At 45.3% G+C, this 16,371-nt stretch overlaps 2 protein-coding genes across 2 annotated transcripts in view; one reads left to right on the forward strand and one right to left on the reverse strand.

Annotated features, from left to right (window-relative positions):
- The window catches only part of LOC144109931 (uncharacterized), a 147,483-nt gene that overhangs the window by 39,824 nt on the left and 91,288 nt on the right, over positions 1 to 16,371 (forward strand). The gene's annotated exons all lie outside the window — the stretch shown is intronic.
- LOC144109942 (uncharacterized) overlaps positions 1 to 16,371 on the reverse strand; it is a 47,241-nt gene that overhangs the window by 10,738 nt on the left and 20,132 nt on the right. Inside the window, exon 3 of the mRNA XM_077642723.1 lies at positions 12,022 to 12,095. Within this exon, the coding sequence (XP_077498849.1) occupies positions 12,022 to 12,094 (73 nt within the window). The 5' untranslated portion in view covers position 12,095. The remainder of the gene's footprint in view (positions 1 to 12,021; positions 12,096 to 16,371) is intronic.

Below are 16,371 nucleotides of genomic sequence, written 5' to 3' on the forward strand. Positions count from 1 at the left end.
AGTGTGACATTTTAGCATTAACTGAAACGTGGCTTAATCCTGATATTTCTGACACTGAGGTACTGCCCGATACTAACGAGTACATAATCTTCCGCAAAGATAGAGAAAACAAAAGAGGAGGAGGTGTCCTAATAGCCGTCAAGAAGCGTATAGCATCTCATCTTGTTAATTTACCCAGTCCCCTTGAGATTATATGGATCTGCATTACGTCATCATTCGTTAATTCAATAATAGGTGCATGTTACAGACCACCAGATAGCTCCGCTGCTTTCATATCTCACTTGCGCGATAACCTCAGTGCCATAAGGACCAAGTTTCCTAAAGCTAATATATTTCTGATGGGGGACTTCAATTTCCCGGACATTGACTGGTCTAACCTCACCTCTGACTCTCGCTGTTCTAAAGATTTCATCGACTTAACTTTAGATTTTTCTTTAACTCAGTTAGTAAACCAACCTACACGCGGAAAGAATATTCTTGACCTTGTTTTAACTTCATGCCCCAACAATTCAAGCATCGTCTCTACTAGTGAGGGATTCAGTGACCATCTGATTCTTAATTTTGCAGTTAGCATTCCATCACATACGCGGCATCTAACGTCTAAGCTCATCTTCAACTATAAAAAAGCTGATTGCAAAGCTCTTAACGTTGGTCTGCAAGAATTTTGCTCCTCGTACCTTTCCACTTTCTCTTCCCGTACTGTCAATGAAAACTGGACCTTATTTAAAGAAAAGTTGCTGTCATTAATGGTTGCTCACGTACCACAAACTTCATTTCGGGTCAACATTTCTAAGCCATGGTATCATAGGTCACTTCGCACAATTAAGAATAAAAAGAAGCGCTTATTTAAAGCAATGAAAAAATCTGGATCTCCCTCTCTGAAACTGCAACAGAAAGACTGCGAAAAACAATACTGCCGTGCCGTTCGTTAAGCGAGACATAAATTTTATTCTCATGATCTTCAATCCCTTATGCGCAACAACCCTAAAAAATTCTGGCGTACAATATCCCCAACTAACACTCATACCCAAATCGCTCTACAGGACAATACCGGAAATTTCATTTCTGACGAAGAAAGTGCGACTATCTTTAACAATTATTTTACTTCAGTGTTCACCCATGAAGATCTTTCTAACATTCCTGCCACCGCCGAAGTCGACTACAGATATATGACCCCCATCGAATTAACTGTTGAAGGCATCGCGTCACTTATCAAAAACCTTAAAATGTCCACTAGCTCTGGTGTTGACGGAATCAACGCCAAAATTCTTAAACTCACTATAAACTCGAGCAGCTTAATCTTGTATCACATTTTTCAGCAGTCTTTATCTACAGGTGAACTTCCGTTTGATTGGAAAATAGGCAAAGTCATCCCCGTGTTCAAATCCGGAGACAGAAGTAACATCAGTAACTACCGACCTATATCTTTAACCAGTATTGCATGTAAGCTCCTAGAACATATCATTGCTTCAAATGTTGCGCAGCACCTTGAACAAAACCGCTTTTTTTACCCTCATCAGCACGGTTTTAGAAAAGGACTGTCATGCGATACTCAACTCATGGAATTTACGCACGAAGTTCTGACTAACATGAATGATAACCAACAGACTGATTGCATTTTCATCGACTTTTCTAAGGCTTTTGATCGGGTAGCACATTGTCGTTTAATTGCCAAATTCTCTGCTTTAAATATCGACTCTTTAACGCTATCATGGATTAGAAATTTCCTCTCATTTCGCAAACAATTTACCAGTATAAATAATTGTTCATCCTCTCTCTCTGAAGTATCGTCCGGTGTTCCCCAGGGCAGTGTCCTGGGCCCGTTACTATTTTTAATATATATTAACGATCTGCCAACCGACATTACCTCTAACATCCGTTTGTTTGCTGACGACTGTATTATTTACCGCAGAATTTCTAATCAAACCGATCATATCGCTTTACAGAAAGATCTAGACCATATAACAAACTGGTGTTCCATGTGGCTAATGCCGGTCAACACTGACAAGTGTAAATTAATGACTTTCAGCCGTAAACTTTCAAACTCTTCTTTCACCTACTCGCTCAGCAGTAATCATGTGACAACAGCGTCCTCATATAAATATCTCGGCATTCACCTAAATCGAAACCTTTCCTGGTCGACACACATTAATAAAATTACAGCTAAGGCTTCACGAACCCTTGGATACTTAAAGCGTAATCTTCATGGTGCACCATCTGACACTCGAAAACTAGCCTACCAGACGTTTGTCCGCCCACAACTAGAATTTGCATCACCCATCTGGTCACCTCACCAAGCGTATCTAACACGTAATCTCGAATCTATACAGAACCGTGCTGCACGCTTCATCACTCGTGATTATAACCGGCATTCCAGCGTCACTAAGATCAAGTTATCGCTATCACTTGAGTCTTTAGAATCACGTCGTACCGTAGCCCTTCTTTGCTTATTTCATAAAATGATTTTCAGCCTTCACAGTCACACACTACCTTTGTCTCGGCCATGTCGCACATCTCATCGCCTCCATAATCATAGCAGCTTTACGCGTATTTTTGGTCATACAAAAGCATTCAACATGTCTGCTCTCCCACGTGCCATAAACTATTGGAACAGCCTTCCTGACGATGCTACTAATACCAGAAATCCTGCTACATTTCGTGATAAAATAACTGCAATCTTCGCCTAGTTGTTTCAGTTCTGTGTATTCTTGCGAAAAATGTTTTATTGCTGCTTAGTGTGAACTAACTTGCGCACTTTTTAGCCTCTCTGTCAAATCGTGTTCCATTTCCATGTTGCCACATTTTGAAACACGTAATTATTGTGTGTTGTATTACTTTATTCGTATTCTTCTGAGTGCCTCTTGCTAACTATTGTATAAAGTTTTTCTTCTGTCCTTTTTTTGTTATTTTGTGTTTTTTTTTGCGCTGTTCTCTAACTTCTATGTACTGCCTCACTCACACAATGCTCCAATGTAAAGGAGCCTGTGAGTAACTTGAATAATAATCTGCCATTTGCTGACGACATTGCCTTGCTGAGTCACTCAGGAGGTGACCTGCAAATCATGATCAATGAGTTAGGCAGAGTAGATAGCTGGGTCTAAAAATTAACATGCAGAAAAGCAAAGTAGTGTACAACAGTCTAGCAAGGGAACAGCAGTTCACAGTTGGCAGCGAGGGGCTAGAAGTGCTAAAGGTCTACTTAGGGCAGGTAGTGACAGCTGATCCTGATCATGAGAGGGAAATAACTAGAAGGATAAGAATGGGGTGGAGCGCATATGGCAGGTTCTCTCAGATCATGAATGGCAGTTTACCAATTTCCCTCAAGAGAAAAGTGTACAACCGCTGTATCTCACCGGTACTCACCCACAGGGCAGAAACATGGAGGCTAACGAAAAGAGTTCAGCTTAAGTTAAGGACAACGCAGCGAACAACGGAAAGAAAAATTATAGGTGTAACGTTAAGAGACCAGAAGCAGTGGGCAGAGTGTGTGAGGGAACAAACGTGGGTTAATGACATCCTAGTCAAAATCAAGAGGAAGAAATGGACTTGGGCAGGGCATGTAATGCGAAGGCAAGATAACCGCTGGTCCTTAAGGGTAACGGAGGGGATTCCTAGAGAAAGTAAGCATAGCAGGGGGCGGCAGAAGATTAGGTGTCCGGATGAGATTAAGAAGTTTGTAGGCAAAAGGTGGATGCAGCTGGCAAAGGACAGGGTTAATGGAGAAACATGGAAGAGGCCTTTGCTCTGCAGTGGGTGTAGTAAGGTTGATGATGATGATGATGATGATGATGATGAAATACTCGCATGTTGCACTTGTCAGCATGAACACGGCCGTCACTTGCTTGTCATAGGAGAGGTTTCTTTTCCTAATTCATGTTTTTCTTGGCAAATCCGTAAATGGAGCGCCAGGATATGCTGAGAGCCGGCACTTTATTAGTGCATGCAAATTGGTTTGTCATAGAAAACTGGGGGCTCGGGTAAGTTTCTCGCGGCACGAACATATCCTATGCATGGACATAGGGCGCGTCCAGGAATAGCGCACTACACCAATGAAACGTTTCGATTTTTTACAATATAAAAACAGAAGCTTCTGTAACATAGTATTTTAAGCACCAGCAATTTTTTTGAAAAATTACTGGCTCTGAAAAGTGTCTCTCAAACTCAAAAATTATTTTCCATGCTTAGCTACATTTGGCGGCATGAAGAGAAAGTCATGATCAAGCCATGATAAAATTCGGCTATCGTTTGCTTTTCTGCTCATTTATTGCAATGTACAGTAATCATATTTTATTACAGGACATATTGATTGCAAACCAATGTTTCCTTGCAACATATAATTTGCAAAAATTTGTATTTCTGGAGTTGTATTCATGTTTTAGGGCTAAGCCAAGTGCGCCTAGCTGTCTTCCCGGCATTCTCACGGTGGATGAAGTGCTCTTTCGTTGCTCCTTCAGAAACTCGCATAGAGGGTGGTGCCAGCTTTCCCTCTAAGTAATATTTAGAAACTCTATGTGTATGGGTGTTCGGCTTGCAGAGTGGAACTCAGCTACAAAATATCACATTTCACGCAATTATATTAAGAAAAAATTGTCTTCCGATTTACCTGGGTAAGGTAAGCGCGACTTGGATGCGCGAGCACGTTTGCCTTTGTTTAGCTTAGTTTAGCCACTTTCGTGTGTAAATTCGCCTAGGTGCTCCCGACATGCCCATATAAGCGGAATCGGTTATTCTCTACTTTACATTCATAGATCCCGGGGGCCATCGTACCACTTCTGGCGCAGTGGTGCCGCAGTTAAGCGATGCGCCCCTGCCCAGGGAGGTGACTATTTTGAACATAGCCACTGGCGGGGCCTGCGAGACCCGGGTTGCTCTCCCCTAGCAACCTCTCGCGTGCAGTCATTAATTTAACAGTCGCCTGCCATGGTGAGCAGTTTGCTTGCAGTCTTATGGGCAGTTTCCCACCTTCCACGGTGAGCAGGTTGTGCACAAGGTCACATTACCTAGGTGGCAGGTTGGCCACCTGCTTGCTTCTCAGGCTTCATTCGCAGACAGGACAGCTTTATCACTAGCGAGGCATCTAGTGCTAGCGCACTAATATTGCAAGTTCCTTCACATGTTTGGGGCACGTTGGCCGCAGCCCACAGCATTAAAACACGTGAAGCACACACCCACAATCCACCACAATCATCCAAACCCAGGTAAACACAGGCACAAAGGGACGTTGGCAGGTGGCATTATGGCAACACTGAGTACCCTGCAGTGTCATTGGCAGTAGTGGCAGTTAAGCAAAAAAAGAAATGTGGTAGGGTTTTAATATAGTTAAACCAAGCAGACTTGCAAAGTGTCTACCCTGGTTGGCTAGACACTTTGGTTTTGCTTTGCTGGGTCGTCGGCACGTCTGGCGACAATATTAGTTGGTAATAGTGAAGGGTGGTTTATTGGGACTTGAAAAGCGCCGGTGACAAAGACTCTTCCAGAAGTAATCGATGAAGCAGCAGGGCGATAGGCAGGGTCACAAGGAGCAGTTCTCAACCATGACCGTTAGCCAGCTGCCTTAAGTGCTTTATTGTTATTTTTGTCAGCACATGATCACCTTCGTTCCAGTAGTATTAGTTAGTGAAGATGACGACGTACAATGCACAGCATGAGAGTGTGTTGCAGTTTAACACGAGGCGTGTTCTGCTGCGGTGATAGCGTGGGGCTCTCATGCAGTGGCAAGCGAAGCTGATCGGTTCGTGTGACCACAGGTACGAATCGCAGTTGCGGCAGTATTTATTTTATTTATTTTTGGTTTGGCCAAGGTCGCCTTCAAGGTCAAGCTTCAGTCAAACTCTGTGAGCTGGTTTGACCTCGTGAAGTGACAAAATAAACCCGGCACGCTGGTGCAGCCCTTAATAAGCAGGTTGCTCTCTGTTGCGGTACAAGCTACGGGGCATGAAAGTGCCAGTGGCTGGCATGTGTACGTAATTATGAGCTGATGCGCAAGGTTTTCATACATTGTAATGCTGCCCTTCCCTCCAGTGCATACATTGAGAGAGTGTTCAGTGTCGTCACTGATCTTTGGTGACAACTTGGAACAAGTCCTCTTGCAAATTAACAGCATGTAACAAAACATCAAGCAGCAAAAGGCGGTAGTTTATTGTACTCTGATTAAATTTGTATTATGGCAATAATAGCTGGACGGCAAATAACGCAATAGTGGTTGATTACTTTTCTGGGGCTGTAATTAACCACTTAATCAGTCACATTTCAAATAGAGTAATTGTAATCAGTTGCTTATTTTCTGTAATATGTAGATTGGCCAGTGCACACTAGGAGGTTCCACATTCTCATCAAACATAGTCTCGGCACTGCCCAGTCGCCCTTAAATTTTTGTCTCACTCTCTGTTCACATCACTTCTGCACTTTCTTTTATTTTTTTGGATTGAAACTAAAAAAGGCCACCATATAGTGTTTCAATGGATTCTGGGACACTGAAGAAAAGAGTGCCGTCAACAATGCCCTCAGAACAGTCCCGCTGTTTTCAGACTGGACGGCACCTGCCTTCTTTCTGGTTTCAGGAGGAGTGGGGGAGCAAGGCACAGGGCTCAACTAGAGACTCGACATATTAAGCCTTTTAAGATGGATACTTGGCTTTTCCTGGTATTCAGTAAAACATGCTGTTGGGCTAGTTGCTACACTGCATTAAGAAATTAAACCAGCCAAAAAGACTCGCACAGGAAAACTGAGAAGAAGGGGAAGATAGAGAAAAGGTCCCTTCTTCTCAGTTTTCCTGTGTGCGTCTCCTTTGGCTGATTTAATTTCTTTCTGGTATTTGATGTTTGTCCAGCAGCAAAATACACATTCATTGCTGAGAAAGTTGCTGCCACTCGATTAAAATTTGCAACATCTGCACCGTGAAGGACTGGTTGCTGCCGTTTTCAACTAAATGGAGCTGTAGCCTGGCCTCCGGGACCTACGGAAAAATTGGGTGTCGATGCATGCAGGTTACTTTCGTATTTTAGCCTCTTTTTTGTTTTCAGTGAAACTAGCGTCTTTGTTAGTGTGCTAAATCCATCGATACAAGCAATTCAGTTTGTCTCCCTTGTCCCTTTAAGAGCTGTCACAGCCACATTTCGTTGCACAGCATTAATCATGAGTGTCTGTTTTCTTCAACCACCTAATTCTGTTTCTTTAGAAGGACTGCGGACTGAACTTAAGGGTACAGATTTTTTCGGCACAATGTAATCTTTAGTATAAAAAACGCCGGTTTTGACAATGGTTTTGTTGGAATCATAGCATTTTACGGGTAAAGTTTGGATCAGTGCACACTCTCTCCATTAGTACCCCATGTTGGAAGCAGTGAATGGTGAGTGTAGTAGATTGCACACTGCAAAAACTGAGGAATCAGAAACCGATGCCGCCCTAGCCAGCCAGACAATACTTGGATGATTGCAGCATCAATTTGCCCCTCTGCTTTGAAAAACAGTACAGCAGACTCGCGTATGTCTCGATGAGTTTTCATCATCATCATCTGCACTTTCCGCTGACCCCTACTATGCTTGCCTTCTCTCTCGGTCTCTCAGGCTACAGCCAAATCCGAGGCCATCATTGCCCACCCTTGTCGTGCTGCTCAAAAGAACTTTCCCAACCTCCATCTTCACAGTGCCTCTATTCCCTGGCGTAGCGAAGTCCCGTACCAAGGCCTACTCATAGACTCCAACCTAAAATGGGAAACTAACCCCTCTTGATCTACTGCTGAATTCCGCCAAGCAACCTGTGCACTCCAACAGCTCCTTGCACGAGGCAACGGATGCACAGCCACCTGGGCTCTCTGCATCCTTCGTTGACGACACTCGTAGATTCATCTGCAAACATCTCTCCCTCTCCCATCCTGATCCCCGCATAGTCTCTTCTCCCACCTCGTTACAGAACGTGGTCTGACAGGACACCTCCGCTTGCTCCTTCTCCACCTCTGCACTGGTTGTTTGGCAGCACCTACACTGCTGAATGAATGTTTGGCCAATGCTGTGCAACCAGCCCAACCAGCAGAGACATCAGAACCCATCTTCTTTTATAATAAGGGAGTTATTACTCATTGGCATCCACCCAAGCACAGCCATAAGACTACAAAGCAGGTCTATACAGCTTTCTCAGAAACTTCGTAGTTAAAGAAGAATTCGTCCTGGTCCAGGGTTCGAACCCGGGACCACTGCTTCACCAGAGCAGTCGCTCTGCCAACTTAGCTAACCGGGATGGCAAGCTTATGGTAGGGCGAGAGCGAATTGATCAGTAACTCAAAGTGGGTACAGTGATGGTCAAATGTTTAAGAGAATCCGCCAAGGTGGAGTAGATTTGTAATAAGGGAGTAATTCATTACTCATCAGCATCCACCCGAGCACAGCCATACGGCTGCAAAGGAAAGCTCTACAGTCAAGTCATTACTCCCTTGTTACAAATCTACTCCACCTTGGGGATTCCTCTAAACATTTGACCATCACTGTTCCCACTTCCGAGTTTTTGCTCAATTCGCTCTTGCCCTACTATAAGCTTGCCGTCCCAGTTAGCTCAGTTGGTAGAGCGACTGCTCCTGTGAAGCAGTGATCCTGGGTTCGAGCCCCGGACCAGGACAAATCTTTCTTTAACTACGAAGTTTCTGAGAAAGCTGTATACAGCTTTCCTTTGTAGCCGTATGGCTGCGCTTGGGTGGATGCCAATGAGTAATTGCGACTTCATTATTATAATTAGGTTTTCCACCAAAGAATAAGGCAACACAAAAATGGCATCCGGCTAATGAATTCAGAATCCAACCCCCTCGCCGAACACTGTGAGCGCGCCGACCACCGGATAGCCTTTGAGGAGGTGAGCATCTTGCCTGTGGAGTCATAGCACATCCGGCTCACAAAGGTGGCGATGAATAGGCCTCCAGGAATCTTCCCTCTCCATACCTTAGTGGACTGCGCCACGTGCTAACAAAGGGAGAGCGAAGACAGCAACCCGCTGCTGCTGGCACACTTTAGTCACCCCCTAAAGAAGGGACCGAGTTGGTCTCGAAACATTGGGTAAAGTTAAAAATATTGGTTGGCGTCAGTTTTCTCTACTATCTCAAGAACCCAACCAGACAGACTTCCGTCGAAGATGTTTTCGCTCAAACTTTGGGTGATTCCCCTAAACTTTTGAAAACATTTTCTTTTACTGCCCTTCTTTCTCTATACCAATAAAGGCCGCATTGGGCGAGTTGGTTTACCATGCCGAATGTAAAAGCGCAAGAAACAAGGACATAGAATAAGACAGACAACACGAGCGCTCACTTCCAACTGATTGTATTACATGCAAGAAACAGAATTTTTACTCTCAATAATGCCTGCAAGGCATCACCACAGAGTGGTGAATCACACTTGAAAGATAAAAGATAGGACATCTCTTTTTGCGACAGCAGAATTGACGGAGCACTTACGCAGTCATCGTCAGCTCTACGCTATTTGCAACGCCTCGACAATTTCGCGCGTAATTTGACATTTGTCGCCGTAAAGGATTTTAAACTTGTGAAAAAGAAGATGACAACCCTCTTTTCTTTTCTTTTGCATTTTAGACAATGAATGCTCATGTGCCCCTCTTTATTATTGTTCACAACACAGTCATGCTCACCCAATAGCTCATTTAGGCATCTTCCCGTTTGCCTATATAATATTTACCATAGGATAACGGCACTTTGTAAACAACACCTTTCATTCATCTTGCGAACGGCTTTTGATGCCTGATCGTGCAACCAGTTTTTCCTGGGTTTTCTGAAGTACTAAGCTTACATGATGAACTCAGCTTATATGGGGCAGAGAACAACACGTCAACGTTTACCCTGTTGCCAATTTTTTTAAGACTGTGTGAAAGCTTATGTTTATAAGGAATGACTGCAAATTTCTTATTGGCTTTTGTCTTTTCCGGCTCTTGCTGAGACTTGGCTTCCCATTTTTTTCTTTTTGATAAGTCCTTCCGCCAGCTTCCCTTCTCCAAGGTTACAGAAACCTACGTTTACCTACATCCACCCTCGACAACCTGCTCTTTCCCAAATGCAGCAGGTCCTCACGCTCATCCGCTGTCTTCATCCTTTACCCCTGCAGGAGCATCTGCACCATGCAGATGATAGTGAGTTGCGACACCACGGCTTCCCGAGCATCTGCAGGGACACCCCCGCAGGGGGATGAAGGTGAGCAGTGCGCCACCACGCACCCGAGCACTCATGTTTAGCCATGCATGGCAGCGTCGGGTCCAAGGAAAAGGGGATCCTGTTGGTTGAGCAGATGCCGAGCGTTTGGACCTTTAAGGCCCCTTGGCGATGGCAATGCACCTTTTTGGCCCCAGCTTCAGCTCCACCCTGACCCGACCGGAGGAAATCGACAGCCATCTTTTCCTGTCCTCCTCCCCTCCCATCTTTCACTCTCCTGTCTCCTACTCTTCTTCTTGGTTTTTCCTTTTTTCCTGGCGGCGAGGGTTAACCTGTGCAGCCAACTACCCTGAGTTACGTCATATTTGGTTAAAGCTGGGGTGTACACCTGGCATAGGCAGGACTTGTTTGCAAGTTCCTGTCCCGTCCCCTATTTGGGCTCCATGGTTGGCGGCTGGCACCACGACCGAGAAACAATGTTTGTATGGCTCCCTATCCCGGACAGTGTATTGGCACACCTGTGGCTGCAGGGCAGTGCGCACACACGTGAGTGAACTCTGGTGAGCCTCTGTGTATACATCAAACAGACGGGCTTGATGTCCCATCTGTTCCGCGCCAGGTAACTACTCGCAGTGACAAAACGCTCCGCGTGTGGTAACTTCAGATGCTTTATAGCTGGGCACCCCCACTCCAGTTTTTTTTTGTACAGTGAGCCACGAGCGTGTGTTTCTGCCGTGTTTTTTTCTTTTCTTTTAGTGGTAGGACTCTGCAAGAGCGCGGCATAAAAATATTTACTGTGAGCGGTCGGTGCGCGACGGCCAAGGGAGAGAGTGTGCGAGAGTCGATTCCCCCACATGCAGACAATAGTCGCGCGCGACGTTCGGCCTGGCGTGGGGCAACCCATCTGTGCCGGCATGGAAGACATCGCGTGGGCCGTGACCGGCTGTTCCCCCCCCCCCCCCCTTCCAGCAAGCATTTGCACACCCCTGCACCGAGTACTCCTATCATGCGCAGCGCAGCATCTCGCATTTATTTCCATACTATTTATTTGTACATAGCGTATATTACCCCCAACCCCTATTCCTTCTTACTATCACTCCCCCCTTTCTATCCCTCTCCTTGTCCTTCTATTACCACTAGGTGCAGCTCAGGTGCTTCAGGTTCTGATGGCAGATGCCGCGGCTAGCAGCATCTTTTCCTCTCATTCTTATTTGAATAATAAATAGCCACTAACAACAACATATGGCTCCCCCTTTTCAAAAACTATCGCTCTCTGAAAAGAGGGTGGAATGAAGCAGGTGACATTTTTCATAAAAGAAAGGTAACATTCCCCAAATTTCATGTAATTTATAGCGAAGCAGAAGAAAAACAAGCAAGAACCATATCCCCATTCCTAGTCTCAATGTGCTTGACAGATGCTTTGGGCCTTGGCTACAAGATATCAAAAATGGCCAGCAGTGATTTACTGCTTGAACTGCGTGACTCTGTGCAGTACTCAAAATTCTCAAACATGGTGTCCATAGGGGACATCCCTGTCTCCCTGACTCCCCACCAATATCCAAACACTCTCCGAGGTGTAATCTCGAAAATCGATTTTGTCCACCTCTCTAAGAAATGCTTAAAGGGCTTAATGACCAAAATGTAATAGATGTTTACTGGATCAAGATCCGGAAGGATAACAAGGAAATAGACACCATACACCCCCTCCTTACTATCAATACCAGATTGCCTGAAAGCACTGAAGTGGGCTACATAAAAAAATAAATACAGGACTATATGTACCCAACCCGTGCAGATGTTTCAGCTGCCAGAGGTTTGGCCATGGCTAACACAGTTGTCGCGGCCACAAAACTTGCACAGAATGCACTTCAAAAGATTACCTATCTGATGAATGTGACACCGCCACACGCTGCACAAACTGTGACAGAGACCATGCTGCATACTCCAGGGCATCCTGGAAGAAAGAAAAATAATCACACTGAAAACTACTAAAGGCATTTCATTCAAGGAAGCAAGAAGGCGATTTGCTCTAACCACAAACACATTCTCTTTCACCACAAAAGCAAACTTCGCCGATGTGGTGTGTGGGCGTGGCGCGCCACACAAGGCTTCGGCATCTGGCCAGGCCGCATGCAGCGAGCCTATGACAGGGCCATCCGCACCCCCAGGTGGAACAGCTAACACTACACCGCCAACCCCAAAGCAGGCTGTGCAGACCTTCGGGTCAGCGGGCCTCAAGGCCACTTCCCACAAATCGAGGTTGAACTCAAATGTCTGTGTGCCTTCAGCACGGTCTTCTAGCACCTCTGAAGAGGTGATGGACATGAGCTGAGGCAGCTTTGTACCGTCCACGTCGGATGGTCGGATTGGTCAAAAATGGGATGCTCCAAGTCACAGGGCGAACAAACGTTTTAGGTAAGTTAAGCAACAAAACATAAGAAATCTTTGCTTCACTTTCTCCTGTGGCCGTTTGCGCATAAGAAACGAACCTAGGTCCCCACCACACAAATGTGCTAAAGTAATACGAGGTTTTCCACCGCGATCGAAAGCAGGCTTTCAGGCGAAGTTGCCATTGTAGCACAAAGTAGCCATTGTAGCAGTTCTTGAAGTACCAAAACTAGATTAGAGGCTGTAGCAGCCAATTAGCTGGTTACACATAAAACCATAACAGTGTGCTCCATATACTTCGAGCCAGACCTGAAAGCATCTCACTGGGAATTACAAAACCTTGTAGAGCGCAAGAAATGTTATAACTGTGCAAAAGACAAGGACATAAGGAACGAGGAACACACAAAACACCATGGGCATAGACTGCCAACTGTTTATTCATGAAAATGCATTGCAGTCCACATCAAGTGAAAACCCAAGCATGTGACTGCCTCGTCACTCGCACGTGTTCAGACGGAATAGAGGTGAGAGCGCAGCTGAATAACCGTGTAATACTGCTGGATACTAAAGACCAATATAAAAAAATATAAAAACTTGAGCCAAAGGCACACTGCACTTGTTCAAAAAAGAAAAACATGGCAACAATAGGTCAGCATGACAAAGATGGGAAGAAGGCAAGTGTTATTCAACAATTAACCGGTGTAAGGGCGGAAAGTGGGAAAAAAACATGAAGGCAAAAAATAGAGTAACAGACAACTAGAGTAAATGCGAAAATGACGAAGTTAAAAACGTGAATTGCAGAAATGTAAAAACGCATTAAAAAGGCAGAATGGGCGCAAGTGTGGGCACAAAAGGCCATGGTAAAAAAAAAGCGTTTAAACAGCCAATGACTCGTGAACAGTTTCATCCCTGGAACACTGAACAGTTTGAAAAAAGACAAGATTTTACAAAAAGCCCTCAAGAAAAGCAATGTCCTCTGGTAACAGCGAAACAGAGGGGGTACTGACACACATGTTACTGGATTTTCCTATGTTCAATGCTTCCAGGACTTCCCTTTCTCTCTGGTCTCTCGATCTGAACACAAAGGTCGTGTTTTGAAAGAGCGGCTTGCAGGGAATCATTTTCTTGCCCTCACCTTTGCCCTTGTCAAGGGATCAGACAGAAAGGGAAGTCGTGGATGTGTTGCACATAAGAAAATCCAGTAACATGCGTGTAGGTACCCCCTCTGTTTCGCTGTTCCCAGAGGAAATTGCTTTTCTTGAGAACTTTTTGTAAAATCGTATTTTTTCGAACTGTTCAGTCTTCCAGGGATGAAACTGTTCACGAGTCATTGGCTGTTTAAACATTTTTTTTACCATGTTTTTTTTGTGCCCACACTCGCACCCATTCTGCCTTTTTCATGCCAGTTTTTTCATTTTTCCAATTCACGTTCTTAACTTCATCATTTTCACCTTTACTTTGGCTGACTGTTGATTTTAGGCTTTTATTATGGTTGTCTGTTGCTCTGTATTTTGTCTCCATGTTTTTATTCCCTCACTTTTCTCCCTTACACCGGTTAATTGTTGAATGACATCTGCCTTCTTTCCATCTTTGTCGTGGTCACTTATTATTGCCCTTTTTTCTTTTTTAAATAAGATCAGTGTGCGTTTGGATCAAGTTTTTATTTTTTTTATATTGGTCTTTAGTATCCAGCAGTATTACAGGGTTATTCAGCTGTGCTCTCAGCTCTTTTTCATCTTAACATGTGCGAGTGACGAGGCGGTCACATGCTTGGGTTTTCGCTTGATGGGGACTGCAATGCATTTTCATGAATAAACAGTTGGCAGTCTATGCCCGGGGTGTTTGGTGTGTTCCTTGCTGCTTATGTCCTTGTCTTTTGCACAGTTTTAACATTTCTTGAACCAACTAGCCCACTAGAACGTCCTACTTGTAGAACAACTTTCAGAGCCTTGTCTCGTAGTTGGAGACTTCATAGCAGATTCCTCTTTTTAGGGAAGTGAGAAAATGATACCAGAGGTCAGATTATCATCGTCATCAGCCTGGCTATGCCCACTGCAGGGCAAAGGCCTCTCCCATGTGTCTCCAATAAACCCTGTCCTTTGCTAGCTGCATCTACCATATCCCCACAAAATTCTTAATCTCAGATAAAATATTAGTACTGCTCAAATGAGACACAACAGGGGAAGAGAAACAAAAACTGCAACACAAGTGCAGACTTCCAACTGTTTATTCGAGACCGAAAGGAAAATGCTATATAAGGGATGAACCTAGGCGCATAACCATTGCTCATTCACACAAGACCTGATTAAAATCTAGATCACATTGATCAGATTTTTATGTTGCAGAAGGGCCAATAAACCACAGAGCATTCAGTCAGCATGTCCCCAGACACTCCATGTCAAGAAAATGATTAAAAACAAGTAACGAACCTAACAATCAACTTGAGTAAAAAGGGTGAAAAATATGCGAAGTGTGAAGATGATGACCCAGACAAAGCAGATGGCTTGTGAAAATGAAGAAGATGGCCCTGCGCGTCAGCCGTATTCCTATCGCCACATGTGTCTGCGCCCGACCTGGTTGCCCTCGGATTGTTCTCGCCGCTGCTCCCTTCCTCCCAGCTCTTTTAACTAAACCCCCGCCTTACATTTGGTGGAGGAGCCGGGTAACAGCCCTGTAATTGCGCAACCGTACTCTCCCACCACCTGCAATGCCTCACAATGTTCAACATCAAGCCGTGCAAGTGGGCCCAGCTGTTACCAACGCCGGCTCCCTTCATTAACGGGACCCGGCCATCTTCAGTGAGACCGATGAGCAGGATGTCGAAGATTGGCTCACGTCTTACGAGAGGGTGAGCCTTTACAACAAATGGCACAATGCCACCAAACTAAATAACGTAATTTTTTATCTCACCGGCGTGGCTAACCTGTGGTATCGGAACCTCGAGGTGGACATCCGCACCTGGTCTGCTTTCAAGACAACCTTCTCCGAAGTGTTTGGTCGTCCTGCTGTTTGGAAACTCCGCGCCGAAAAACGCTTGCGTGAACGGTCTCAGCAGGTCGGCGAAAGCTTTACCAGTTACATCGAAGACGTCATTGACCTATGCAAGCGTGTCAACCTCAATATGTCAGAAGCTAACAAGATTAAACACATTTTGAAGGGTGTTGACGACGCCTTTCAAATGCTGGTAACGCGCGACTTGCGCACCGTTGCTGAAGTCGGCGCCGTCTGCCAAAGCTTCGAGGAGCTGCGGAAGCAGAGGCTCCTGACTCGACAGCACCCTCGACAGGTTGAGTCGCTTGCTGGACTGACACCAGCACCTGACACCTCCTCCTTGCTGCTGCAACAAATCAGATTTTGTTCGGGAAGAAGAGGCGTGTCAGCTTTCTCTTCTGCCGAACCCTACAGGGCAAGCTCCAGATTTGGCTCCGGCCCTTCGACACGCCATCCAAGAGCAGGTTGCCGAGGCTCTTCCACCCACCCATCCGCCACCACCTGTCACCGCTCCACTGACATATGCCGACGTCGTCGCCCAGACGCCGCCCCCTATGACTGCTCCACTGACATGCAAACGTCGTCGCCAGACCTCGACCACCTGGGGCGTGGAACCGGCGACATGGCAATGCCCATCTCAACTGTTCTGCTGTTAATGGAGGTTTTATCTGCGTGCCAGACTGCTGGAGGAACGTCTTCGGAGCCTACCTTCATGGACGACGTGTGCCGGCTCAAGGACGAAAATCACCGTCCTTTTTTCAAGCCCGAAAATCGAGTGTGCCCAGCTACCGACAAAGCCGAACTTTTTTCAACGTTGTGTTTGCAACAGTGTGCACTGGGCGTAAACGATC

Source organism: Amblyomma americanum, chromosome 1, assembly GCF_052857255.1.
Source record: "Amblyomma americanum isolate KBUSLIRL-KWMA chromosome 1, ASM5285725v1, whole genome shotgun sequence".
Classification (NCBI taxonomy): Eukaryota; Metazoa; Arthropoda; class Arachnida; order Ixodida; family Ixodidae; genus Amblyomma; species Amblyomma americanum.